General features: G+C 40.4%; 3 protein-coding genes across 7 annotated transcripts in view; 2 read left to right on the top strand and 1 right to left on the bottom strand.

Moving 5' to 3' along the window:
• Positions 1-13,255, bottom strand: part of LOC121387368 (ralA-binding protein 1-A-like) — a 60,897-nt gene extending 47,642 nt beyond the window's left edge. Inside the window, exon 1 of the mRNA XM_041518437.1 lies at positions 12,610-13,255. The gene's annotated coding sequence lies outside the window, so the exon portion shown is untranslated. The remainder of the gene's footprint in view (positions 1-12,609) is intronic.
• LOC121387369 overlaps positions 1-21,402 on the top strand; it is a 23,925-nt gene extending 2,523 nt beyond the window's left edge. The window contains exons 1-7 of one of the 5 annotated variants that reach the window (XM_041518441.1): positions 2,915-2,931; positions 13,495-13,617; positions 14,114-14,245; positions 17,251-17,321; positions 17,890-18,132; positions 19,534-19,641; positions 20,452-21,402. In XM_041518441.1, coding sequence (XP_041374375.1) covers positions 14,120-14,245; positions 17,251-17,321; positions 17,890-18,132; positions 19,534-19,641; positions 20,452-20,683 — 780 coding nt within the window. In that variant the 5' untranslated portion in view covers positions 2,915-2,931; positions 13,495-13,617; positions 14,114-14,119 and the 3' untranslated portion in view covers positions 20,684-21,402. Of the gene's footprint in view, positions 1-2,644; positions 2,932-9,761; positions 10,162-13,424; positions 13,618-14,113; positions 14,246-17,250; positions 17,322-17,889; positions 18,133-19,533; positions 19,642-20,451 lie in introns of those variants that run through there. The other 4 variants (XM_041518439.1, XM_041518442.1, XM_041518440.1 and 1 more) reach the window with 4 other exon arrangements.
• Positions 21,403-22,740: 1,338 nt separating this feature from the next.
• Positions 22,741-26,862, top strand: part of LOC121387627 (N-acetylneuraminate 9-O-acetyltransferase-like) — a 59,419-nt gene continuing 55,297 nt past the window's right edge. Inside the window, exon 1 of the mRNA XM_041518795.1 lies at positions 22,741-22,753. Coding sequence (XP_041374729.1) covers positions 22,741-22,753 — 13 coding nt within the window. The remainder of the gene's footprint in view (positions 22,754-26,862) is intronic.

Raw genomic sequence — 26,862 nt, forward strand, 5'->3', positions numbered from 1 at the left:
ACTAAACAAGAAAATATATTTAATATGTAAGTTTAAGTTTAAGTTTATTAGTCGGACAAATCTTACAATGCAGCAAACTCAAGAATTTGGTAATAAATGACCCATTTTGTAATATGTATCCATTGTGTAATCTGTATCCATTTTGCAATAAATTACCCATTTTGTCATATGTACCAAATTTGAAAAAACCCGGACCCATTTTGTAATATGTATCCACTTTGTAATATGTATCCATTTTATAATTTTAAAAACTACCTATTTGTAATATGTATTCATTTTGTAATAAAAAAAACGACCCATTTCGTAATAAGTGCCCATTTTGTAATTAAAAAATTGACCCATTTAGGTCACCATTTTGTGATAAAATTAGGCCCATTTTGTAATACGTATTTAACCGGAACCTTATTGAAAGGGTGTGCTGTCGGGTTTCTTCTTATAGTGTGTGTATTAGTGGTTAATATATCAAATATTTGCAATCAGCGAACTCGAAGATCATCAATGTAATGGTATTTAGCGTACAACATAGAGTTATTGTTGTATTAGAGCAGGAATGTTTGCCTACCCGGTGTTTAGTTATATATTATCTGACACACCACATACCAAACCTGTTACCACCACAATCCAACAGGTAATCTGCTCGATCGTAACGACACTCGTACATCTTATCGTATTACAATAACAAACTACGACCAGCGCTCGTCTCTGAGCCGGATTACGATATGGGGTGAACCTCAGTATGTGGGTGGGATATAGTTCTCCCGTCATTGATTTAGTCAGGAAAAACACATTCATCCATCTATCTAGGTAAAACAGGTTTTTTTTAGTTATATGACCTTGCTATTGGCGGTCATCTTGGGTTTCTGTGACCTAGATCTCAGACTACATTGAAATCCCCTTTAATCATTGAGACATCCGTGATTTAATGGGGAAAGACACCTAATACATCTCTCTAGGTCAAAGAGTTTCTGAGTTATGACCATTCCACTTGCTTGCTAGCTAGGGACAGACATCGGTGGATTTTTTTTAGACATTTTGACAAAATGGCAGTGCACAACTTATCCGTTTTTTGTTTTTTTTAACTCCCAAGTGTATCATTTACTCCAGCTATAGATTTTCGAAGCTATCTTACGCTTACAAAATGTTTGATAAATCAATGTGTTCTAGTTCACACAACCAAGTTGTGTCGTTAAACAAAACAAACTTTAACTTTTTTAACCATCACAATAACAACCCAGTGCCACTGAGCTACATCCAGATTCGAACCACCTATGTGGATCCATCCAACTGACTGTTTTGTTGTTCCAACCACTGCACCACAACTGGTCAAAGGCAGTGGTATGTGTTTTCCTGTCTACATGTGGGAAAATGTATATAAAAGATCCCTTACTGCATTAGGAAAAATGTAGTGGGTTTCCTCTGATGTCTACGAGTCAGAAATTACCAAATGTTTGACCTACAGTAGCCGATGATTAATAAATCAATATGCTCTAGTGTTGTCGTTAAACAAAACAAACCATACCTTTTTAAACCACACAATAACAACATAGTGCCACTTAGCCCGAATCACCTATAGCCCTCCCCTAAATGATCAACATTCCAATAATGGGAGGGCTAGAGGTCACTCGAGCTAAGTGCCACTGAACTACACCCAGACACCAGGGGCCGGTATTTATAAAGATTCTTAGAATTTTTAAAGAAAATTCTCAAAAAATTCTTAACATGTTAAAAATACTCTGAGTATAAAAATATTCTTAAAATTATTTTTAAAATTCATCTGAGACAAACTTTTAGTTTAGTCTTAAGTATAACACTAAGAAAATTCTCAGATGGAATTCCCTTCGTTGTTAGGGAATATTCCCGTTTATTTTTAATATCATGTGGCAAAACAGGCAGACGAACTATCAAACGTCAACGAGTAGAGCTGCAACATGACGGAAGCAAGCAAACCGAAGCGTAAACCGAACTGGACTGAAGATAAAACATTGAGTCTTGTTCGTTTGGTGGACGAGAGAAAATATTCATCTTCGTTGCCCTCCAATCTCTATTATGGCAGCCATTTTGTCCGAGATAAGAATTCTTAACCCAACTTAAAAGTCCTTCATACGACTCTTAACTTTTTCTCAATTCTAAGAGCAATCTGAGAGTAATTCCTACATTTAAGAGAAATTCTCAGGGATTCTAAGAATTATTTTAAAATTCTTACATTTAAGAGTAATTCTTAGGGATTCTGAAAATTTTCTTATATTTAAGAATTCTTAAGCATTTAAGAATCTTTATAAATACCGGCCCAGGCCCGTAGCCAGGAGTCTGGGTGGGGGGGGGGGGGGGGGGGTCATTTAGGCTTATGGTGAGGTACGAGGGCGCGACCCCCGACCCCCCCCCCCCCCCCCATTGGCTACGAGCCTGGACCCCTCTTCTTGAAAAACACTGCACTAATCAGAGAACTGGTAGGCCTAGCCCGAATACTCTGACTGTAAGAGAGCTAGACGGACATTTGGACAGTTATATACGCTCTCATTACAGCGTATATAACTGTCCAAATGTCCGTCTAGCTCTCTTACAGTCGAGTACTCGGGCTATAAAGTAGGCCAAGCCGTATAGCCTACTTCGCGTCGTGAAACGAAGTGCTCATTAAATGAACGAAGTTGTTCGAACTATGTCAACACGACATCGTCACCATCAAGATTACTACAGAGGCCGAAAACAACACAACAGTCAAAGGTTATTGTTACGGTCCCTTGAACCGCGATCTGACGCGGCTATTTAATGACTCCAGCGCCTGTTTAGTAGGACCTATACTCGTGGTGAAACTGTTCGCGTCCTGTTTTTCGATCTACTACGATGTCAAACGGAACAGTTGCGTCTCCGTCAATCTCCGTAATTTCTCAGACGGTCCCTGCCGAACGTTCGACAACACATACACCAATACAGGTAGGGAATCCTTTTTTTTTTTTTTTTTTTAGTGTAGATTTTAAAAAACACAAAAACAAAAATCACCTATCCTAATTCGATTCATTTTTATAAATGTCGGTTCATAGCAGGGGGTCAGTAGTTGAACACATCAAAGCAAACATTGCAGCGTATCGGCTGTTTGTTTAGCACCTCCGTGAATAATGCAATCTATTAAGGTGAAAAGGTGAGTGGGAGATGTAGGCCTATAGTTCAATGGCAGCTTGTCTGTGGGGAAGTAAGACTACGTAGAATGTCTGTCTTTGTTTTTCTTCCCCACTCCCACCTCTCTCTCTTTGTCTGTCTGTCTGTCTGTCTGTCTCGTTCTTCTCTCTCTCTCTCTTCTCTCTCCTCTCTCCTCTCTCTTTCTCTCTCTCTCTCTCTCTCTCTCTCTCTCTCTCTCTCTCTCTCTCTCTCTCTCTCTCTCTCACACACACACACACACACACATACACTGTCTCTCTGTCTCTCTCTCTCTGTCTTTCTCTGTCTCTGTCTCTCCCTGTCTGTCTGTCTGTCTGTCTGTCTGTCTGTCACCGCTCTCTCTGTCTCTCTCTCTCTCTCTCTCTCTCTCTCTCTCTCTCTCTCTCTCTCTCTCTCTCTCTCTCTCTCTCACACACACACACACTATCTCTCTCTCAGTCTGTCCTTCTGTCTGTCTGTCTCTGTCTGTCTCTGTCTTTCTGTCTCGTCTCTCTCTCTCTCTCTCTCTCTCTCTCTCTCTTCTCTCTCTCTCTCTCTCTCTCTCTCTCTCTCTCTCACACACACACACACACACTATCTGTCTCTCTCAGTCTGGCCTTCTGTCTGTCTGGCCTTCTGTCTGTCTGTCTGTCTCTGTCTCTCTGTCTCTGTCTGTCTCTCTCTCTCTCTCTCTCTCTCTCTCTCTCTCTCTCTCTCTCTCTCTCTCTCTGTGTGTGTGTGTGTGTCCCGCCTCTGTTTCTGACCCTCGATATCTTACTCTCGCCTTTGTCTCTGTGTATATCTGACTGCCTGTCTCTCTCTTTCTCTCCTCTTTCTCTCTCTCTCCATATATCTCTCTACCAATCTCTTACCTCCTCTCTCTACGCACTCTCTCCTTGCGCCCCATACCTAGTTGAAGTTTACGCCTTGGGCATCTGCACGAATATATTTTAATTATGCCTGGATTTAAGCACGAAAATTACTTCAAATGAATGTAGCAAACTGTAGCTACCATGACAGCTATAGCGTTGTCGTTCACACCAAGCCTGGGGCGAGATACTTAGAGATAAGTGGTGGAGCACTCACCTCAGATACGATGGAACGTTAAACGTTGTTTTGTTTAACGGCACCACTAGAGCACATTGATTTATTAACCATCGGCTATTGGATGTCAAACGTGTGTAAAAGAGTAGTAAAGCGTTCGCCTGCGCTCAGTCGATCTAGGGTCGACCCCCTTCGGTGGACCTATTGGATTATTTCTCATTCCAGCCAGTGCTCGACAAATGGTATATCAAATGCCGTGGTATGTGCATTTGGTAATTTTGACATATTATAGTGCTAGAGAAAACCCGCTACAATTTTTCCATTAGTAGTAAGGGATGTTTTATATGCACCATCCCACAGACAGGATAGCATATACCACGGCCTTTGGTGTACCAGTCGTGGTGCACTGGCTGGAACGAGAAATAGCCCAATGGGCCCACCGACGGGGATCGATCCCAAACCATCCGCGCATCAGGCAGACGCTTCATCACTGGGCTACGTCTCGCTCCAACAAATGATAAATGTTATCACAAAACTAAACTCCATATTAAGACCGTTCCAACCAGTGCTCCACAACTGGTGCAACAAAGGCTGTGGTATGTACTATCCTGTCTGTGGGATGGTGCATATAAAAGATCCCTTGCTGCTAATCAAAAAGAGTAGCCCATGAAGTGGCGACAGTGGGTTTCCTCTCTCAATATCTGATATATATATATATATATATATTATATATATATATAATATATATATTCTATATATATATATCTGATATACCAGTCGTGGTGCACTGGTTGGAACGTGAAATAGCCAAGATACGATGGGTGGCACAATCGCTTATCACGGGTTGAAGCGACTTTCCTTTATTCCTCTCTATAGTCCAAATATCGAAACAACGACACCAAATACGATGTCGTTAGACACCAAATAGAGAACTAAGTATGCCAATGTCAGAGAATGCACTAATATGTTTAAATTGTGAAATTATTTGGTGTGCAATTGAAGGTGTAATATCTGCGATTTGTCAACAAACATTTATAAATAATTTTGGTCCTTATGTAACTTTGAGATTGCCCCTTTAACCAACCAACGAGAAAAGCATTGTTGAAATAAGCATTGTAGCTATACTCGACCTCGACCACCACCCCACCCCCATCTCCTCGCCCCAACATAGAAAGTCATACAATATTCGTACAATATTCATACAACAGTATCTATTATATACCGGCCCCGGTGGTGTCGTGATTAAGCCGTCGGACATAAGGCTGGTAGGTACATGGTTCGCAGCCCGGTACCGGCTCCCACCCAGAGTGAGTTTTAACTACTCGATGGGTAGGTGTAAGACCACTACACCCTCTTTTCTATCGCTATCCACTAACGATTTGACAACTAGCCCACAGTCCTGGACAGACAGCCCAGATGTGTGCCCAGGACAGCGTGCTTGAACAATAATTGAATATAAACACTAAAGTAAGTTGAAATTAATGAATGAATCTATTATATGTCTTGTGTTGGAGAAGCAATATTCGGATGTTGTTATGGTAATGAGATAAGATATGATTTTCGTTACGCATAATTGAGCGGATGCTCACATTTATCTATGATTATCGCATACATCTTGGGTATACAGATTGTGGTGTTAAATGGTGTGTGGCGCGTCAGATAATATACATGTGTAAATAACACAATTATTGTGCATGCAAGGTAGAAGGATCTTTAGCGACAAATGGCGAACGTAAGATATGTATAAAAGCTAATGGTGATGATGGCGGTGATGATGATTGTGGTGGTGGTGGTGGTGCTATTGTCTGTCTTTGTGTTCCTTCCCCACCCCCACCCAACCCTCTCTCTTTGTCTGTCTGTCTGTCTCTCTCCTTCAGTATCTTTCTCTCTCTCCCTCTCTCTCCTCTTCTCTCTCTCTCTCTCTCTCTCTCTCTCTCTCTCTCTCTCTCTCTCTCTCTCTCTCTCTCTCTCTCTCTCCTCTCTCTGTCTCTCTCTCTCTCCCCCAATCTCAAACCTCTAACTACGCCCCCTCTCTCTCCTTCTCTCCCCCCCCCCCCCCCCCCCCCCGTTTGTAAACATACCTAGTTGAAGTTTACGCCTTGGGCATCTGCATGAACATATTTTAACTATGCCTGAATTTAAGTACGAAAATGACTTCAAATGAATGTAGCAAAATGTAGCCACGGCCTTTGATGTACCAGTCGTGGTGCACTGGCTGGAACGAGAAATAGCCCAATGGGCTCACCGACGGGAATCGATCCCAAACCATCCGCGCATCAGGCAGACGCTTTATCACTGGGCTATGTCTTGCCCCAACAAATGATAAATGTTATCACAAAACTAAACTCCATATTAAGACCGTTCCAGCCAGTGCTCCACAACTGGTGCAACAAAGGCTGTGGTATGTACTATCCTGTCTGTGGGATGGTGCATATAAAAGATCCCTTGCTGCTAATCGAATAGAGTAGCCTATGAAATGGCTACAGTGGGTTATAATATTATATCTCTATAATATCTGATATATATATATATATATATATATATATATATATATATATATAATTGATATACCAGTCGTGGTGCACTGGTTGGAACGTGAAATAGCCAAGATACGATGGGTGGCACAATCGCTTATCACGGGTAGAAGCGACTTTCCTTTATTCCTCTCTATAGTCGCAATATCGAAACAACGATACCAAATACGATGCCGTTAGACACCAAATAGAGAACTAAGTATGCTAATGTCAGAGAATGCACTTAATATGTTTAAATTGTGAAATTATTTGGTGTGCAATTGAAGGTGTAATATCTGCGTTTTGTCAACAAACATTTATAAATAATTTTGGTTTTTATGTAACTTTGAGATTGCCCCTTTAACCAACCAACGAGAAAAGCATTGTTCAAATAACGTGCAGTTATTTTTATTGTCTTGGATATTCCGAGGAATGAAAAAAAATTGGATTATAATTATTCATACAACAGTGTCTATTATATACCGGCCTCAGTGGTGTCGTGGTTAAGGCATCGGACATAAGGCTGGTAGGTACAGGGTTCGCAGCCAGGGTCCGGTCCAACCCAGAGCGAGTTTTAACGACTCAGTGGGTAGGTGTAAGGCCACTAAACTATTCTCTCGCTAACGACTAACGACTTAACAACTAACTCACTATCCTGGACAGAGCCCAGGACAGCGTGCGTGTACACTAATTGGATATAAGCGCAAAAATAAGTTGAAATGAATGAATGAATGAATCTATTATATGGCTTGTGTAGGAGAAGCAATGTTCGGATGTTGTTATGGTAATCAGATAAGATATGATTTTCGTTACGCATAATTGAGCGGTGCTCACGGTTACCTCTGTTTATCGCATGCATCTTGAATATACAGATTAAAGGTGCGTGTCGCGTCAGATAATATACATGTGTAAATAACGCAATTATTGGTGCCTTCAGGGTAGAAGTATCTTTAGCAACAAATGGCGAGCCTAAAATACATGTATATATAAAAGCTAATTGGTGATGATAGCGGTGATGATGGTAGTTGTGGTGGTGATATTGGAAAATAAAGTCTGAATTTTGGTAAGAACGCGGTTGAGAGAGAGAGAGAGAGAGAGAGAGAGAGAGAGAGAGAGAGAGAGAGAGAGAGAGAGAGAGAGAGAGAGAGAGAGAGAAAGAGAGAGACACACACAGACAAACAGAGAGACAGACAGACAGAGAGAGACAGAGACATAGAGACAGACATGCAGACAAGCAGTCAGGCAAGCAGACAGACAGGCAGCCACCCTCTCTCTCTCACACACATACACAGCCACACACACATACATACACAGCCACACACACAGCCACGCACACACACACAGCTACAGCCACACACACACACAGCCACAGCCACACACACAGCCACGCACATACACACACACACACAGACCACACAGACACACACACACACACACACACACACAGACACACATACACATACTGGGTTCGCGTTATTTATACGGAGCGGGGGGTGGGGGGAGAGGGATCTAGATTGTAGTGAGCGAAGTGTAATATACACGCCCCTATATTTTTCAATACTGTAAATGCTAATTAAAATCCAGTTTGTTTTGTTTATCGACAACACTAGAGCACATTGATTATGTTACTTGTCGGTTATTGGGTGTGAATTGTTTGGTAATTTTGACATATTGTCTTAGAGATGAATTCATCTACATTTTTCCATTAGTAGCGAGCACATATCACGGCCTTTGATATGCCAGTCGTGGTGCACTGGCGAGAATGAGAAATAGCCTAATAGGCACATGGACGGGGATCGATCCTAGACCGACCGCGCATCAAGGCAAAAACAACTATTGTAAATTTTACCCATTGTTTAGCCACAACGTGTGGCAAGAAAACCCCATTTAAGTGCCTTTAAATTTAGTATATGGGATTTAAAGGGACAGACCCTAGTTTCTAAACACTACGGCATGTATTTCACTATCAGAGCCGTTTATGATCGCTAAAATCAAATATATTACTTATATTTAATTATTTAGATAATAATTTCCATGGTGTCCATTTTTACGAGTTGAAACTAGGGTCTGCGCCTTTAATGTTTAAATTGGTTTGCATTACTCATAATGGGATGACTATTTCAAGGCTTCGTCATACGATCGTAAACCTTGACCTACAATAATACATTTTAATGAGAACCACTCGTTTGTGGATGATTCGATATATATATAGGTCACGTTCCGGTTCATGCTTGGTTGGTGTTAGGGCTAAACCAATCCTATAATACTACAACTAATAATAATAACTTTATTTAATGAGGGTGACAGGTTTAGAACAAGCTAATCTTCCGCTAGGCCCTCAGCAATACTTTGAAACATTGGAAAAGAAAATACATGTATACTAAGTGCTATACTATTATAATAAATGCATACATACATATTGACTAGAGAAATCTTATATTTAACAGACATCTGTTAGTTGTGTAATATTGACACTAAAGTCTCAAAACATAATTATTATATAGAATTAAAACTAATCAGCCAAATAAACGTCCATGAGATATTGTTTCAGGCTGCATTTAAAGTTCGCAACTGACTTCTGGTGTCTAATATCAAGGGGTATTGTATTCCATATCTGAAATCCTGAGTAACTGAAGTTTTTTGGTGTGTGCAAAACAATATCAGGGCACAATAATAACATTACTTTAATTTATATTCACTTATGAACCGAAAAGGGCACTTCTGGTGGGGTTTTTTTTGTCTTTCTTTCCTTGGGAGGGGTAAAATAAATGCAACCCCAACAACCAACCGCCGGTTGGTATTCTTCGAGTATGCAGAATATAATGACTAAATGGAGTTCGGTTCAAAAAGGACTTTGGCGGATGGTGGACGGCGAGGGTGCAGTAAATCGAGAGAATTAAAGAGATACAAACCGGTACTTGAAAAGAAGTTGACGGTTGTCGGGGTTGGCGGGGGTTGGGGGGGGGGGGGGGGGGGGGGGGGGGGGGGGGGGGGGGGGGGGGGGGGGATCGGGTGGAGTAAATCGAGCGTACACTGTATTTATTGTGTCTTTATGTATCAGCATAGCCTGAGAGTACCGCACCTGTTGGCGTTTGTTTGGGATGTGTATCAGCCTTAGGAGCACAATTTGACAAGAAGTCAGGGTTAAAGATGTAGATGTGTGTAGATTAAGCTCGTCCAACTGCAGCGATTCCAGTTCTTTATGCGTGTGTGATTAAAAGTTATATCCGGAAAGATAAAACAAGTTCCAAGAACACATTAGACGGGATCGAGTCCAAGAAAGCCGGAAGCGTGTGACGTCACGCCGTCTGATTTTGTTTAACCTTCATGTTATTCATTCACTGAACCGTGTTAACGACTTCCTCGAGGATACACGGTGGTAGGATGGGGTGGGGGTTATTCAGGCGGATCAAAGTGTTATAGTGTACTAATTTAATGGCTAGTGGTGTCGGTTCGGAACTACTTTCTACAGGTTGGTTTATTCAAACGATACGTAATTAACATATTGCTGTATCTGTTTAATAATGTTTAAATAAATACAATAGCATAAATACAATTCATTAAATAAATAAATAAATAAATAATAGATAAACAAACACGTTTATGGATAAAACTAAATAGATAAATAAAATAAACAGATAGATTATAGACAGACAGACAGATATATAGATAGATGGTTGGTATGTATGTAGGTAGGTAGGTAAATAAAATAGATAGATATATAGTTATATGGTAGGTAGGTAGGTAGGTAGGTATATATAGGTCGGTAGGTAGGTATGTAGATAAAATAGAGAGAGAGAGAGAGAGAGAGAGAGAGAGAGAGAGAGAGAGAGAGAGAGAGAGAGAGAGAGATTGTTTGATATATAGATAGACAGATAGATATAATAATATAGACTTAGTGTCTACGACCGAGTACTACGGTAGAGAGACGGCTGCCTATCACTAGCTGGTCACGTGAAAGTAGATCATGTCAACTGTATGAATAGCTGCAAAAAACATTGTTTTACCTTTGTGTTTAGAGATTAACAATAAACACAGTTCTTGTAAACTTATATAAAATTTAAATTAATTGATATGGACATGGCAAATGAATGTACATAATTACATGTGCAGTAAAGATTACAAACCTATTTAAATAGAGGTACGAGACTAGAGTTAGTGGGCCGCAAGTCAGTGTAAACAAACATCAGAACAAAACTTTTGTTAAATATTTTTACCACTTATGGCATGAGTTCGTATAAAATATTTAGTTAAAGACGCTTTTTTTATATTACAAACTGAATATTGATGCATACATGTATAGTCCGTCCCATCTTCCTACCAAAATGTTTTTTTGTAAATATTTTCAGTTTGGTTTGACGTAAAACGAAAAGTAAAAGCGTTTTGGAAATAAAAACAAAAATACTATTTTTGTGTACAATTTAACACTGTACTCCGTGAACATAGGCTAATGTTTTACTGCGTCTAATATGTGTATGGTATAAATAGGGCGTTATATGTTAACGTGTATTTCACCCTTTATAATTTGGATAATGGAAATGACATTTGTTCACATCATGCCAAAACACCACACGTGTATACTTTAAAAAAAATAGTATATAGCTTTGAAACATGGTATAGCTTCTTTTGGACGTCCGTATATTTATTACAACACACATTACTGAAAACAAAAATAGACATGTCCTAACCCATGGACCATCCTTATTAGTTTTTGCAATAAAGACATTTATAAAATGGTAGTACATGGAATTATTGGGATATAGTATTTTGTGGGGAGCAGCAACTTTTGGAAGTTTCAGCGGCGGCAGAACCACACAGAGGAAATTCTCCAAACACTCGAAGGGAAAAGTGGCGCACAGTCTTACAATAATGGACGGCGTACGTGGGAAGACTATTGGATACCAGTTACCTATGCTGTTCCAGGATATCTTTGAAGCTTGTGGTGAAGTTTTTTGGGGCTAAAATCATGATTAACTGTTGAACAGTATGGGTTGTGCCGGACGTTTTGTGTGTTGTAGTCCTTGTTAAAGCTGCTATATCCAGTTGCCATGTTATAACATCGATTACGAAATCAAAATGCAGACATAACTGCACTTTTACGCCTTGCGAATTGAGTAGTAGGTTTTTGACGATATCCGTTGATGGCGATGACGGACGAGTGTAATAAAGATGCAGTTGTGCTTTTATTTTGCATTTAGTCCATGGGCTATGGTGTGTGCGTGTGTGTGTCCAAATGCATCCCCTCCCCACTACTAAACTTCCTTGGTATTTTCTTATACCCTGGATTCTGGTGACTTGAAAAAAAAACATGTTAACAGGAAATATATTGGGTCTCAAGGTACCTCCCATGACCTTTTGTGACCACGCCCATTTTTTCTGGCTTGCCAGAATTTTCGGGGTAGGTCAAACTAAACTGCTTATAACTTCACTTCAAATGGACCAATTTTCACAAACTTGGTGTCAATTTTTTTTTTTCCTGTTAACATGTTTGTTTTCAAGTCACTAGTTATAAGAAAATACCAAGGAAGTTTAGTAGTGGGGGGATGCATGTGGACACCCCCCCCCCCCCCCCCCATAGCCCATGAACTAATTAGTATTCGACACTATAACATGGAAACCGGATATAGGAGCTTTAACTGTTAGATTTCAATAAAGTAATTTTAATTAAAAAATGACATTTCTTTTTTGTCAACCCATGTATTATACTACTGGACCTATCCAGGTGTGTCCTGTATTATACTATTGGCCTATCCAGATGTGAATTATTATGTTTTCAAATATCCACTCTTAAAAGGATAATTATTTTTGTTATATTATTTATATCATTATATATTAATAGCATCACCAAACGTTTAAATCGTGACCACTGTAGAATGTTCTTGTATAAATCTAGAAAACTACATGAATGATCGTTACATACCGTTTAGCTTCCGGGTTGCTTCAAACCGTACCTAAGGTGCAAACTTTGGCGTTGCCTGGTGACGGGAAGGGGGATTATGCTCTCCCCAAGCATACATGCATCTTTTTGCCCCCAGCTACATTGTTTATGTTTGTCTGTCACCCTATTTACGTGGGGCCGGGTCGTAGTTCAGTGATACAGTGCTCGTCTGATGCACGATCGATCCCCGTCGGTGGGTTATTTTTCATTCCAGCCAGTGTTCCACAACTGCTGTAACAAAGGCCGTGGTATGTAATAGCATGTCTGTTGGATAGTGCAGTAGCCCATGAAGTGGCGGCAGCGGGTTTCCTGTCTCAATATCCATCACTTTTGACAGTCTCAAAAACAACGTGGTTGATCCTCCATGACACTTGTGGTCCCCCACCAATATAAAATCCTGGCTACGTCAGTGGGAGCGAACGCGAGATGAATACAATTGTAAACGAAATGCAAAATGCATGGTAACTAACTGACATGAAAGCTGGAGACACGAGTGTAGAATTCTTATTATGACATATCTTTTTCTTTAAAAAAACAGGTTTAAGAAAAATTAAAACGTATTCTGAACCAAGTTATATACGGCGCTCGCGTTTACGTAATATAAACCGTTGACCTGCACATCATCTGACAATAGAAATCGACGTGCGTAGCCTTAATCTCAGTGGATGGTTTGGATTTATATGTAAGAAGCCAATCAGATGCCTTTAAATTGATATCCAACATGCATCATATCGTCGTGTCGTAACATATATCTTACACTGTAGCCTTAGGCGTTTTATACAGAGGTACGCTTAGTGATTACTGTAAAGAATTCACATTTGTTTAGTGCATTGGACACTGTTCTTTTGCCATTCTTCTTGATTATAGTTAAGTCTATAAACGTTCGGACTACAGAACCTTCGGACTATTGAACCTTCGGATCATTGAACCTTGAGACCATTGAACCTTCAGGCGATTGAACCTTCGGACTATTGAACCTTCGGACGATAGGTCTGTAACCCTTTTCAAAGTTGGCTTTGTTCAAGTGGAAGTGGTACCTAAAAATGTTTTTTCCAAAGTTTTAAATCGGACTTCTTTTTAAATCAGACGTCTTATTTCTCAGCACGAGTTCGACCCGTTACCCCCCCCCCCCCCCCCCCCCCCCCCCCCCCCCCCCCCCCCCCCCCCCATTTCAATGGCTATGGTTAGTGTTAGAGTTAGTGATATAGAGGGGTACAGGTCAAACTCTTTCCCATTTCTCCTTCACCAAACCTCACTTCTCCCTAATATTCATCATTTATCCCTAATGTGTCTAGTTAGAAGAATAGGAAACTGTTGAAAACGCCCCACGTATTATATTTTTTATTTAGTTAGTTAGTTAGTTAGTTTTATTTATTTATTTATAAAATAAAATATAATTCAACTGAATTATATTGAATTCAATCACAATTCAATCCTAATTCCAATCCAATCCAATCCAGTTGATTAATTTATTAATTAATTTCAGACAAACATGGCAGACCAACCAGGAAGTGGAATTACCGAGCCAGGATCTGTGGGATTGATCGACGGGCAACAGAACTATAGACGGAATCAGCCGAGAGAACCACGTCCAACCGCGTGCTCCGGAAGACTCTGGGTAGAATTCATTTTCTTTAGCAATTTTCCACCCTCCAAACCAGAGCTCTACGACTGGTGGGCCTACACCAAAGGGCTGTGGTGTATACTGTCCTGGTTATATAGGGCAGTGCATATAAAACATACCTTGTTGCTTTTCTTTGGTAGAAATGGCCAATGTACATGTGTGCCGGCAATGGGTTTTCGCTATTTTTTCTGTCGAACAAGTGTCGAAATAGTCATACGTTAGACGCCGTTCAGATTTAAAAGTGTGCTGTGGTGTCGTTTTACAATTCCTTTCGTTTCCTTTCGATATTCTCAAGTGATTACTCACCCAGGTACTAACCAGATATATTGTCAAGTGATTACTCACCCAGGTACTAACCAGATATATTGTCAAGTGATTACTCACCCAGGTACTAACCAGATATATTGTCAAGTGATTACTCACCCAGGTACTAACCAGATATATTGTCAAGTGATTACTAACCCAGGTACTAACCAGATATATTGTCAAGTGATTACTCACCCAGGTACTAACCAGATGTATTCTCAAGTGATTACTCACCCAGGTACTAACCAGATATATTGACTTAGGTCTCGGGAAGTATACTGCTTTATTATGTAACATTTATTAAAATATCTCAAAATATCAGTGAAATAAAATTGTTGTCAGTCACTCAGTGACAATAACACATTTTAGAGTGAAAATTTCACTATTTCACTCGAAAATGTGTTATCGTCACTGTAGAAAGTATTATCTCCACTGTAAGAAAACCGGAACTATTTTGTTGTTGGCATTTTAAAAATTACGGTAAATTGCCAAAAGTTATATTGCAATCATATCACACTCGTCGCGGAAGAGCGACTCGTGAGTTATGATTGCAACAGACATGGGGTAATCATAATCAGTAATCGTAATCGATTACAATCGACTACATGTTTTCATGTAATCGTAATCGTTATCGATTACTCTGTTTGAGAATACCGGCCTCGGTGGCATAGTGGTTAAGCCATCGGACTACAGGCTGGTAGGTACAGGGTTCGCAGCCCGGTACCGGCTCCAACCCAGAGTGAGTTCTTAAGGGCTCAATAGGTAGGTGCAAGGCCACTACACCCTCTTCTCTCTCACTAACCACTAACCAACTAACAACTAACCCATTGTCCTGGACAGACAGCCCAGATAGCTGAGGTGTGTGCCCAGAACAGCGTGCTTGAACCTTAATTGGATATAAGCACGAAAATAAGTTGAAATGAATGAAATGAGAATACCATGTAATCGTAATCGTAATCGTAATCGATTACATTGCTAATGTAATCGTAATTTATGATTACTTCCGTGATTACTACACTAGGATTAAAGTTTCAAACTGTATGAACTTGCACTTGTTTTGATGATTATATATTAATTATTATTATAGCATCCTTCAATGTACATGTATCTTTAAAGTAATAAAGTTATTATCTACTAGCAATGTAAACAAAGTATGTAAGTTAGGAAAATATTTATACAAAATAATAAGGCGTGAATCTATGGTTACTTAGTTTTAAATAGAGTTCTGTACAAATGTTATCATATTCTCCTTAACTGTTTTATACCAACACCTTCCATTATGTCTGTAAATGGTTATATTATGTACCATATGGTATGTCCACCTGGTAAGCTACAAAACTTTGAATAAATATTCATAAAAATTTAAAGCGACTATCCTGAGTTTGTATCCTTTTAACATATTTTTTCTGGTGTCACCGGTAACAGTGACGTCACGGCTCAAACTCGATTGTTTTCTATATTTTCATTTCGGGCTAATGTTGCATTTCAAACCATTATTATAAGTAAATATTTTTTAAAACGTATCTATGTGTTCATCTATAATGTGTTTGGTGTTTGCTATGTTTTTTATTCAAATAAAACAACGACCAAACTAATATCGAAACTAGGAGTCGGTTACACATTGCCTAATATATTTGTTTATTAAAAGTTGTGACTTTTTTTTCCTGTGACGTTTTGTCCTGTGTGTGTTTTTTTTTTTATGGCTTTTAACGTGTCAAGTGAATCAGTTAATTTACAAGTTGACTGAAATAATTGATTCTCCAGAAATGGCAAAAGCAAAAAATTGCTGGAGCAAAATATTTTCTGAACCGGTAGACCACTAAAAATACCCCCCCCCCCCCCCCCTATTATTTTAATCTTTCTTTTTTTAATTTGTCGGTTATATTACTTTATACCAATGGTTACCTAAAATTGTAACGATTGTAGTGATGCTTTGGAGGGAGGGGTTATATATGTTAAATAACTTATTGCTGTGTGTGGATTTGGCTGCAGTCATTAAGACTAACAAAAGCAAAGAGTCTGCCACATTACAACCGATCACATTCAGCACTTTTGATGTATTGTCAAATGATCATAGTTGACAACTCGGACCTTTGATAACTGTAAACTATATGTCTTGTTTTATGTGATTAAAGGGGCATGCTTTGGTTTCTTTTAGCAGCTTGGGGATTAACACATGTAATTACGTTTTGTCATTAAATATAATAATATGTGTTAAATATTCATGTAGTAAGTAAAGTTTGTTTTGTTTAACGACACTACTATAGTACAATTTCAGGTTGGTAACATCACCTCAAAAATAGTTCATATTTGTAAAAATGTAATCATGATTGTAATCATGATTACTGGGCAGTGTAATCGCAATCATAATCGATTACTTTCATTTTCCTTGTAATCGTAATCGTATCGTAATCATGACAATCTTCAGTAATCGTAATCGTAATCGTCTGGATTGCAAACTTCACTCGATGAGATATAAATCATATTTGACACAAAAAACACGAAATATCCTGTGTATATTTCACTGTTGCATTAATCGTAGAATTTATGCATTCATTCATTCGTTCGTTTGTTCATCCATTCATCCATTTATCCAGCCATCTATGCATCCACCATCAACTCACTCATTCGCTCGCTTACTCGCTCACTCACTCACTCACTCACCCACTCACTCACTCGTTCATTTCTTGCAGATGATTCTGACAGTTGTGTTTCTCATATCGACAATAGCGGCAGTCGGGGTATTACTGTGGCGTGAATTCGGGTAAGTATTTAATATATGACTTTGTGATTCCTGGTTTACGTGTACTGGTGTGTATAGTAACATGAATATACGTGTTCTTGTAGCCGATGATTACTAAATCTATGTGCTCTAGTTGTGTCGTTGAACAAAACAAACCGACCAAATCTTTGACGTTCAATAGCAGGTGATTTCTAAATCAGCGTACTCTAGTGGTGTTGTTAAACACAAGAAAAAACTTTAACTCTGTACTTCCATCCAGCGTGGGGCGGGACGTGGTACAGCACTCGCCTAATGCGTGATCGATATAGGATCGATTCCCGTCGGTGGGCCCATTTGGCTATTTCTCGTTCCAGCCAGTGCTTCACAGCTGGTATAACAAAGGCTGTGGTATGTACTATCCTGTCTGTGAGATGGTGCATATAAAAGATCCATTGCTGTTAATCGAAAAGATTATCCCATAAAGTGGCGACAGCGGGTTTCCTCTCTCAATATATGTGTGGTTCTTAGCCATATGTCCGACAACATATAACCATAAATAAAAATGTGTTGAGTGCGTCGTTAAATAAAACATTTCCTTCGTTTCTTCCAGCATGCAGAGGCAGTCCAAGCGTGATGTCCTTTCACTTTTTCCTAACTTCTTTCGAACGCCAATGGAGCAGAAGAGTTATGCGGAGAAAGTTTTCAAAATTGAACGCGAGGAGATCGTTTTCACGAACAAGACGGTGCCTTCCAACGACACATGCACGTTTTCTTGTAGGTACCCTCGGCAACAGGGCATGCGCAAGAAGCGCCAAGCATCTCCAGGATTCACATACCATGCTTGTTGTATCTCGTAAGTTTGTATTGGTATCTGTTTGTTTGTCAGGCTGGGACGCAGCACAGACTCTGTCAGAGGTACATGTAACTTAGTGCTCACTTGATACGCGATCGGTCTGGGATCGATCCCCGTCGGTGGGTCCATTGGGTTATTTCTCGTTCCAGCCAGTGCACCATGACTGGTATATCAAAGGCCGTGGTATGTGCTATCCTGTCTGCGGGATGGTGCATATAAAAGATCCCTTGCTACTGACGAAAACATGTATCGGGTTTCCTCACTAAAACTAATTATATAATTATGTTAAAAGTACCAAATGTTTGACACACAATGCCCAGTGCTAAAGCGTCCGCCTGATGCGTGGTCGATCTAGGATCTATCTCCGTTGTTGGACCCATTGGGCTACATCTTGTTCCAGCCATTGCACCACGATTGGTATATCAAATGCCGTGGTATGTGCTATCCTGTCATGTATAAGATCCCTCGCTACTAATGAAAGTATTTAGCGGGTTTCCTTTCTAAGACTATATGTCAAAATTACCAAATGTTTGACATCCAGTAGCCGATGTTTAACAAATCAATGTGCTCTAGTGGTGTCGTTACATAAAACAAACAGTTTGACAGTGTGTTCGTTTGTCATAAAGCTGTCGATCTAAAGTTTCATATAGACTGGATGCGGGTGAGCGTGCGTTTCGGATAAAAACCAAATCGAAATAAATTAGTTTCAATGAGAGCGTCTAGACTGGATGTGTGCGATGCGTGCGTCTGTAAAACGCTTGCGGACAGTTTCAATGAGAGCGTCTAGACTGGATGTGTGCGATGCGTGCGTCTGTAAAACGCTTGCGGACAGTTTCGATGAGAGCGTCTAGACTGGATGTGTGCGATGCGTGCGTCTGTAAAACGCATGCGGACAGTTTCAATGAGAGCGTCTAGACTGGATGCGGGCGATACATGCGTCTATAAAACGCATGCGGACAGTTTCAATGAGAGCGTCTAGACTGGATGCGGGCGATACATGCGTCTATAAAACGCATGCGGACAGCTGCAATGAAAAAAATCGTACAAGGTATATATGTCCAAAACGCAAGTCACAGACGCAACAAATGCAACATTCAGACAGAACGCACGCATTGCATATAGGCTGGTATGTATTATGCGCGTGTTTGTGCGTGTGCTTTTGTGTGTATGTGCGTTTGTGTGCGTGCGCGTGTGTGTTTATCTGTGTGTGTCTACCTGAGTGTCTGTGTGTCTGTGTGTGTGCGTGTGTGTGTGTGCGTGTATGCATGTGTGCTTGCGTACACGTGTGTATCTGTGTGCGTCTTTTCTTAATAGATTAAAATATACATTTTATTTTATGTACATGTATATTAATAATTGTATTACAAGAACAATTAACCACCATATGATTTTATTTTTAAGGGAAACAAAGTTTATATCGCCAGACAGTCTAGAAAACATTTTTGGAATATCACAGACCATAGTTCAGTTTAACGACAAGAAGCAGTTCTTTCAAATTCAGGAATGCAGGTAAACGTCAACTTTGCTACACATATATGTTATTATAGTACCATACTGGTACAACCGGAGGGGACTATAGGTTTCGTCTCCATCCTTCTGTCTGTCTGTCTGTCTGTATGTATGACTGTCTGTCCCACACATATAGTTTTCCGGACTTTGTTATGACAATGCTTCAAAATACTGAGCTTAAATTTGGTGTATAGGTTTATTATGTAGAGTTACATATCAAGGTTGACTTTTATAGGGATTTACCCATTTTCCACAGGGTTATGGCCAGAACATTTCATTTCAATTTATTTTCGTGCTTATATCCAATAAAGGTTCAAGCACGCTGTCCTGGGCACACACCTCAGCTATCTGGGCTGTCTGTTCAGGACAGAGGGTTAGTTAATTGTTAGCGTTTAGTGAGAGAGAAGAGGGTGTAATGGTCTTACACCTACCCATTGAGTCGTAAAAAGTCGCTCTGGATGGGAGCCGGTACCTGGTTGCGAACCCTGTACTTACCAGCCTTATGTCCGATGACTTAACGACAACACCCCCGAGGCCGGTGGTCAGAACAACTTTTACTTTTATGTGAATTTGTTCCATGGCGGGCCATAACTGTCGAAAAATGGAATTTATCATTGTTTGACAGAGTTAAGGCCCTTGAATTTAGGAGATTTGTGGGACCTGGTAAGTGACATTAGTAGTTCTCTCAGAATGGTTTTTTTTTTTTTTTTTTTTTTTTTTTTTTTAAATTTCATAACCTCTTGGTTTGCCCCTATACACTGGCCTCCTGACAACTGGTTTATCATACTATTTGTTGTTTTCATTTTTCAGTCAGGTGGAAAACTGTCAGGGTTGCAACTGCGCCCCGAGTATCCAGTTCGTGACGGCGGTGGTTGAAAACGAGGCTGCCAGTGGCGATGATGACCAATACATGCTAGACACGGTGAAAATTCTCGGCTGCTGCAAGTGTATTAATGGCGTATTCGGCCGTAGGAAGAGATCGGTGCTGGAGAGTATAAAGTTCTGGACAAAATGGAGTGCTTTCGTTGAGAATAAACTTTAACTGCTCAGATATGTGGCCTGTGACGAACCACTTTGGGGACGAACATGTACGGTTTTTGGGGGTTTTGTTTTGCCCTATTCTATATAAACATAAAGATGAAAATATGGCTATTGCCCTACCTCACTGGAGACTGTGGCCCCATTCACTACAGATTGTGCCTTCCAGTCCAGATATCGTTACTACGAGCATGACTATTTGTGCGTACATGCGTGTGTGCGTACGTGTGTCTTTTTAGTGTATTTTTATGTATGTATCATTCATTCATTTCAACTTATTTTGTTGCTTAGATCTAATATGTTTCAAGCACGCTGTCCTGGGCACGCACCTCAGCTATCTGGGTTGTCTGTCCAGGGCAGTGGATTAGTGTTTACTTGTATAGTGGTTAGTGAAAGAGGAGCAGAAGAGTGTAGTGGCCTTACGTCATTAAAACTCGCTCTGGGAGGAAGCTGTTACCGGGCTGCGATCCCAGTACCTACCAGCCTTATATCCGATGGCTTAACCATGACACCACGGAGGCCAGTATATATATATATATATCTGTGTGTGTGTGTGTGTGTGTGTGTGTGTGTGTGTGTGTGTGTGTGTGTGTGTGTGTGTGTGTGTGTATAGTTGGTTCAGGTTATAGTTTCTGAATCAGAGATTGTTTATGTGTATATATGTCAATTGTTCCATATTTGTGTTAATGACATTCATGATGTGAATAAATCTGATCAATGAGACCATTAACTCTTTTTTTTTAAATCGTATCTCTGCATAAGACAGAATTAAAAGGATGTTGTGAGAATACCACGGCCGTTCCCATGAGCCACTCTCAGGTTTTTCCGCCAAATGTTATGATGGCCGCATGTCAATCGCCAGGGCCCCGTTTCACGAAGATTACGGTCAGGTCAGGTCATAGGTTTTAAGGTGCACATTCAGAACAAGCTGTTGTAGCACACGCCTGTCATGGGTGCAGGTGTCGACTTTCACCGGCTGCTCCGTCCAGGACAGGACCACCTTAATTACGTACATGATCGTATGATCGCTTCGTTGAACGGGAACCTTGGCGATACATTCTTTCTGCGTCGCAAATGGGAGGACTGCCACTCCCTATGAAGGACTGGCTAGACAAGTCGAAACAACACAACTCATTAGAAATCTGGGCCCACATATTCGAAGCTATTAAAGCCCGTCCTAAACGATCATACGTTTGTCCAAAAATATTGCTGAACAAACCGGGACAAATGAATGTCCTCACTTGTTCACGTTTGTATAACTTTCTGTCGACAGGATGCAACATTCGTGTAGTTTTGTCTATATTTGTTACAGGTTGTTGACATTTGTTCAGATTTTTTTTTTTTTAACTTGATGCAAAACGGAATTGTAGGGAAATTATGATCACGTAAAACACCTTGTTTATTTATTTAATTGTTGAAAATGCATTAAGATTGATAAATATGTTAATGGACTGTTCAAATATATCGTAATTTGGGGGCAATATTTTTACATTTCACTATAGCAATTAATTAAAACTAAACAAACAAAAACAACTCGTAGAAAACCCTGCTCAATATCACCACCACCGTTCCCAGCCATTTATTTCATTTCATTTCAACTTATTGTCGTGCTTATATCCAATTAAGGTTCAAGCACGCTGTCCTGGGCACACACCTAGGCTATCTGGGCTGTCTGTCCAGGACAGTGGGTTAGTTGTTCAGAGGGTGTAGTGGCCTTACACCTACCCATTGAGCCCTTAAGAACCCGCTCTGGGTTGGAGTCGGTATCGGGCTGTGAACCTATCAGCCTGTAGTTCGATGGCTTATCCACTGCGCCATCGAGGCCGGTTTTTCCCAGCTATAACTACTTTTCGCTTGTCTTTGTTATTTTGTTCGTATACTGAAATGTTATAAAGGTACTGGTTGATCACTTCGATTACGTCGTGGTGAGACCATGCTTTCTCTTCTTGCGTTGATAATGCCATTTTGGATATCACGTGATGTAAACTTGTGGTCACGTGGCACATCTAAGGTGTCTAATTGGTTTGTATGTGGGGACAAGCTGCAACATTTGTCCAAAAGATGAAGCATGCAGGTAAATTTTGCAACATGTTGCAGGTTATCCCTCCTTGTCCAACTTTGTTACAAAAGTGGTCTACATGGTCATACATTTGTTGCGCAACAACATTTGTCCCGCCTTGTCCAGAAATGTTTTTGGACAACTGTATGATCGTGTAAACAGGCCTTTAGCTCTACCATATCATTTCATTCATTTCAATTTATTTTCGTGCTTATATCCAATTAAGATTCAAGCACGCTGTCCTGGGCACACGCCTCAGCTATCCAGGCCAGTGGGTTAGCGTTTAGTTAGCTGGAGTCACCTCCAGCCCTACCCTTTATTGATATTGATATGTAGGGGAAGGCTAGAGGAAACTTTATGTAATGCTTTGGCAATCGTCGACAACCAAATGATCGCAAGCTACCGTGTCTAAAATACAAACTTGTTCCTAAATCTGAGCTTTTGTTTGATTATTCTCGAGTCCAGTCATGACATTAAACTTACATAATGTTAACCAGTACCAACGATATACGAAGAAACTTTACCGCACCCGTCAATATCAATAAGGGTGTCACGAGGATCCTATAATACCCGTAACTGAATGAAAAACGATTATCCAAATATCTCTCCTAACTGTATATTTATTAGATCTCTCTGTAACGGGCAGTATACCCGCGTGGCTCGTCTAGGTATGATCAGAGATAAGATCTTATATAAAGTATATATTATTATAGCACGTTTAGTTCACTAGAAAACACAACAAAAACACAATACACTTTGGAATCTGTATTAACCTACGCTGACAAAGGTACTGCCGCAGTAGTTAATTAACAACAACAAATAATAACAACCCAGAACTGATCACTTAATTAGTTAATCTCCAGGTGTCTAGTTTACACAATATTCTAATCACTTCACCGTGACACAACACCCACACGTGTGATAATTGAGAAACGCTTCCAGGGGAACTTAATTAATAAAGGAATTACAACTCTATTCCTAACTGGTTATTTTTTAATTAACCCTTAACTACTCATTCAGTAACCTTGTAACACAGAATTAATACTGGTACCTATCACAATAAAGACAATAACCTACAGTTTACCTAGGTCCTCTAGGATGACTGGTTAAGCTTTATATATATTAGACAGTGAGCCTACAGTTTACTGCGTCAGATTACCGGCAGCACCGTCTAAATAATATTGGTATAATACAGTATTAAAATATTTAAAGTCACATCAATCACATCAAGGTTATACACAGAGCAGAAATAATATTTACCAGTCCGGACGGACTAACGTTTCCCCTGGAAGCCTTCCTATGTTTCTCCCTGATATCTCTAAAACCCTAGCTATTTATTATAAAATCCCAGTATCGCCTGGGGGTACATCGCGGTCCTCCCCCTATCAAGTGATATTTCCACAGCGACCACGTCGGCATATTGTTCTTAGATGGCCAGACTTGCTGACGCCTAGTCGCCAAAATCACGGCCGTAAAAGCCGCACTCGCGGAGGTATTACGTAACTACTGGTCACATGGCCTCCGCACCTGGGCTGGGTATGTATTAGAAAGAGCTCGACGACCGTCGCGCAGAGGTATCACGTAACAAAGTGCCCACCTGGGCTTAAGTGCATATTGGGACTGCACACGACCCTCTAAAACAATTAATATCGCCACAGGCGAAAAGAAATAAGAGCATGTTCCGTCACACACACCCACCTCAAAAAGGATATTTCCTCTACTCTAGGAATAGGGAAATATACTACATTACAAATGTGCGTTAACCGACGCATCCGGGCATTTATAACACATAGTAAAAGGTGACTACCAGTAATCACACTGAGTCTCTGAGTCCCTGGTATACAATAAAATATATAAAAACAAAACAGAAATCAAGAATGTCAACACATTATCATAACGTTCAACTTCGGGACAGGGTATCAGCGATTACATTGGATGTGCCCTTGATATGTTCAATGGTAATTGGGAATTCTTGCAGAAGAAGACTCCATCTCAAAACTCTCTGGTTGGTGGCTTTCATTCTGTGAATGAAGGTAAGCGGATTATGATCAGTAAAGACCACCACTTGATGCACTGCCGACTTCACGTAGATCTGAAAATGCTTCAGAGCTTGTACCATGGCCAAAGCTTCCTTCTCTATAGTGGAATAGTTCACCTGGTGTTTGTCAAACTTTTTGGAGAAGAAACTTACAGGATGGTCCAGTCCATTTTCGTCTTCCTGGAACAGCACAGCTCCAGCTCCCACGTCACTGGCATCCACAGCTAGCTTGAAAGGCATTCGGTAGTCTGGCGCTGCCATCACGGGAGACGAGGAGCACATCTGCTTGAGACGGTTGAATGACTTCTCGCATTCTTCTGACCACTGGAAGTTCGTTTTCGTCTTTTACAGTGTCGCACGTTTTCCAGGTTTTCTCCGATAGGCATGCTGTCGAATCGGTGTAGCATTGGGTTCCAAGCGCACATCCTGGCTTAAGGTATTGGTAACCGTTGGAAGGTCCTGACAAATGGAAACATTGTCTTGTTTCAACGTAATCAACTTTGCTCGCTGGGGGCTCAAGTCTGCTAGAATCTGGCTGTTGGTTAATTTGATCTCTGCTGCCTTGACGTCATCACAGGAAATTGAGTGACTCTCAATTTGGACCGGTAGCACTGGAACTATCGGCAGTCTGTCAAAATAGTCTTTTAGCAAATTGATGTGACAATACCTACTTTTCCTAACCCTATCAGGAGTGTTTATCACATACCCTGTCTCATTAACCCGTTTGTGCACAACATAGGGCCCGAAATACCTGTTCTGCAATGAACCCCGTTTAATGGGAAGGTACAGCAGCACCTTATCCCCTGGTTTAAATTCCCGACTCCTAGCCTTCCTATCAAACACTGATTTTATTTTGCTCTGAGCATGGCTCAGTTGCTTCCTAACTAGTTCGGTCGCCGGCAACCTCCTATCTCTAACTCTCTTATTCATTCATACTCTCTCAGTTAACAATGTAGTGCGAGCTGCTAACAAATTTGGATCAGCCCCCTGCTCTAGGATTAACTCTTGTCTATTACAAGGTAAGTCCCCTCTATCAAACACAACTGGTTCATTTACCCTCTGCGGGAGATCAACAGGTTCCACCACATTTAATTCCTCAGTTGACTTATCTACCATTTTACTGATAACCTCATCCACTCAAATTTCATGGCTCACACACGTATCAGACAAATCACAAATATCCTCTGGGTCTCGTGTTACCCTTCTGGCCATAGCCCTAGTCATTACACACGCAGGATATCTAATCTCATCAACCTCACACTCTTCTATTGGTAAAGGGCTGTCTTTAATTAACAATTGGTCACATTTCGGCTGACAACACTGACTAGTCAAATCATTACCCAACAAAACTCCTATGTTTTCAAAAGGCAAATCCTTCACAACACCATTAACGACTGGTCCCGTCACAAACTTCGAACACAAGAAAACGTTATGTAACCGGACAACCATATTTTCTCCAGTAACCGAGGTTAAGGCCAAAGTACGTCCTGTATCTGAATTCTTAATACCAGCTAAACACTCTTGCGTTATCAGTGACTGACTACAGCCTGTATCTCGATAGATTGATATTGCCTTAGGACTCAATTCTTGTTTCACATCACAAACCATACCAGTGGACACATACGGGTTTACTTTCTCTGCCATGGGACTAACCATTACCTCTCTCTCGCTAACGGAGCTGACCCCACTAAACCGAACCACTTGCGCCATTATCGCGTTTCCATTTTAAAACAGTCCCCTACGAGAATTTATCCTTTTTAAAACAGTTCGTGCATTGGCTGATAATGCAGGCTTATCCTTACTTTGCCCACCAGGTGCATTCCTTGCCTGACTAGCTGACCAACTAGATGACTCTCCCCGATAGTTACCTTCCCGGGAAAAACCTGGCTGAACTTTTCTTCTTATCACCCTTTGTAAAAGAGCTACCCTGTACTGCCTGAGCTTTGTGTATTAACACGTAAAACATCTGCCACTATTCCTGCCTCCTCTATCTTTTTGACATCACGATCCTCTAAATGAATACGTAAGCTAACTGGTAATCCATTTTTAATGTCCTGTAAGATCAAAAACTCCCGTAACTCGGTTA

This window comes from Gigantopelta aegis, chromosome 13, assembly GCF_016097555.1.
Source record: "Gigantopelta aegis isolate Gae_Host chromosome 13, Gae_host_genome, whole genome shotgun sequence".
Lineage (NCBI taxonomy): Eukaryota > Metazoa > Mollusca > Gastropoda > Neomphalida > Peltospiridae > Gigantopelta > Gigantopelta aegis.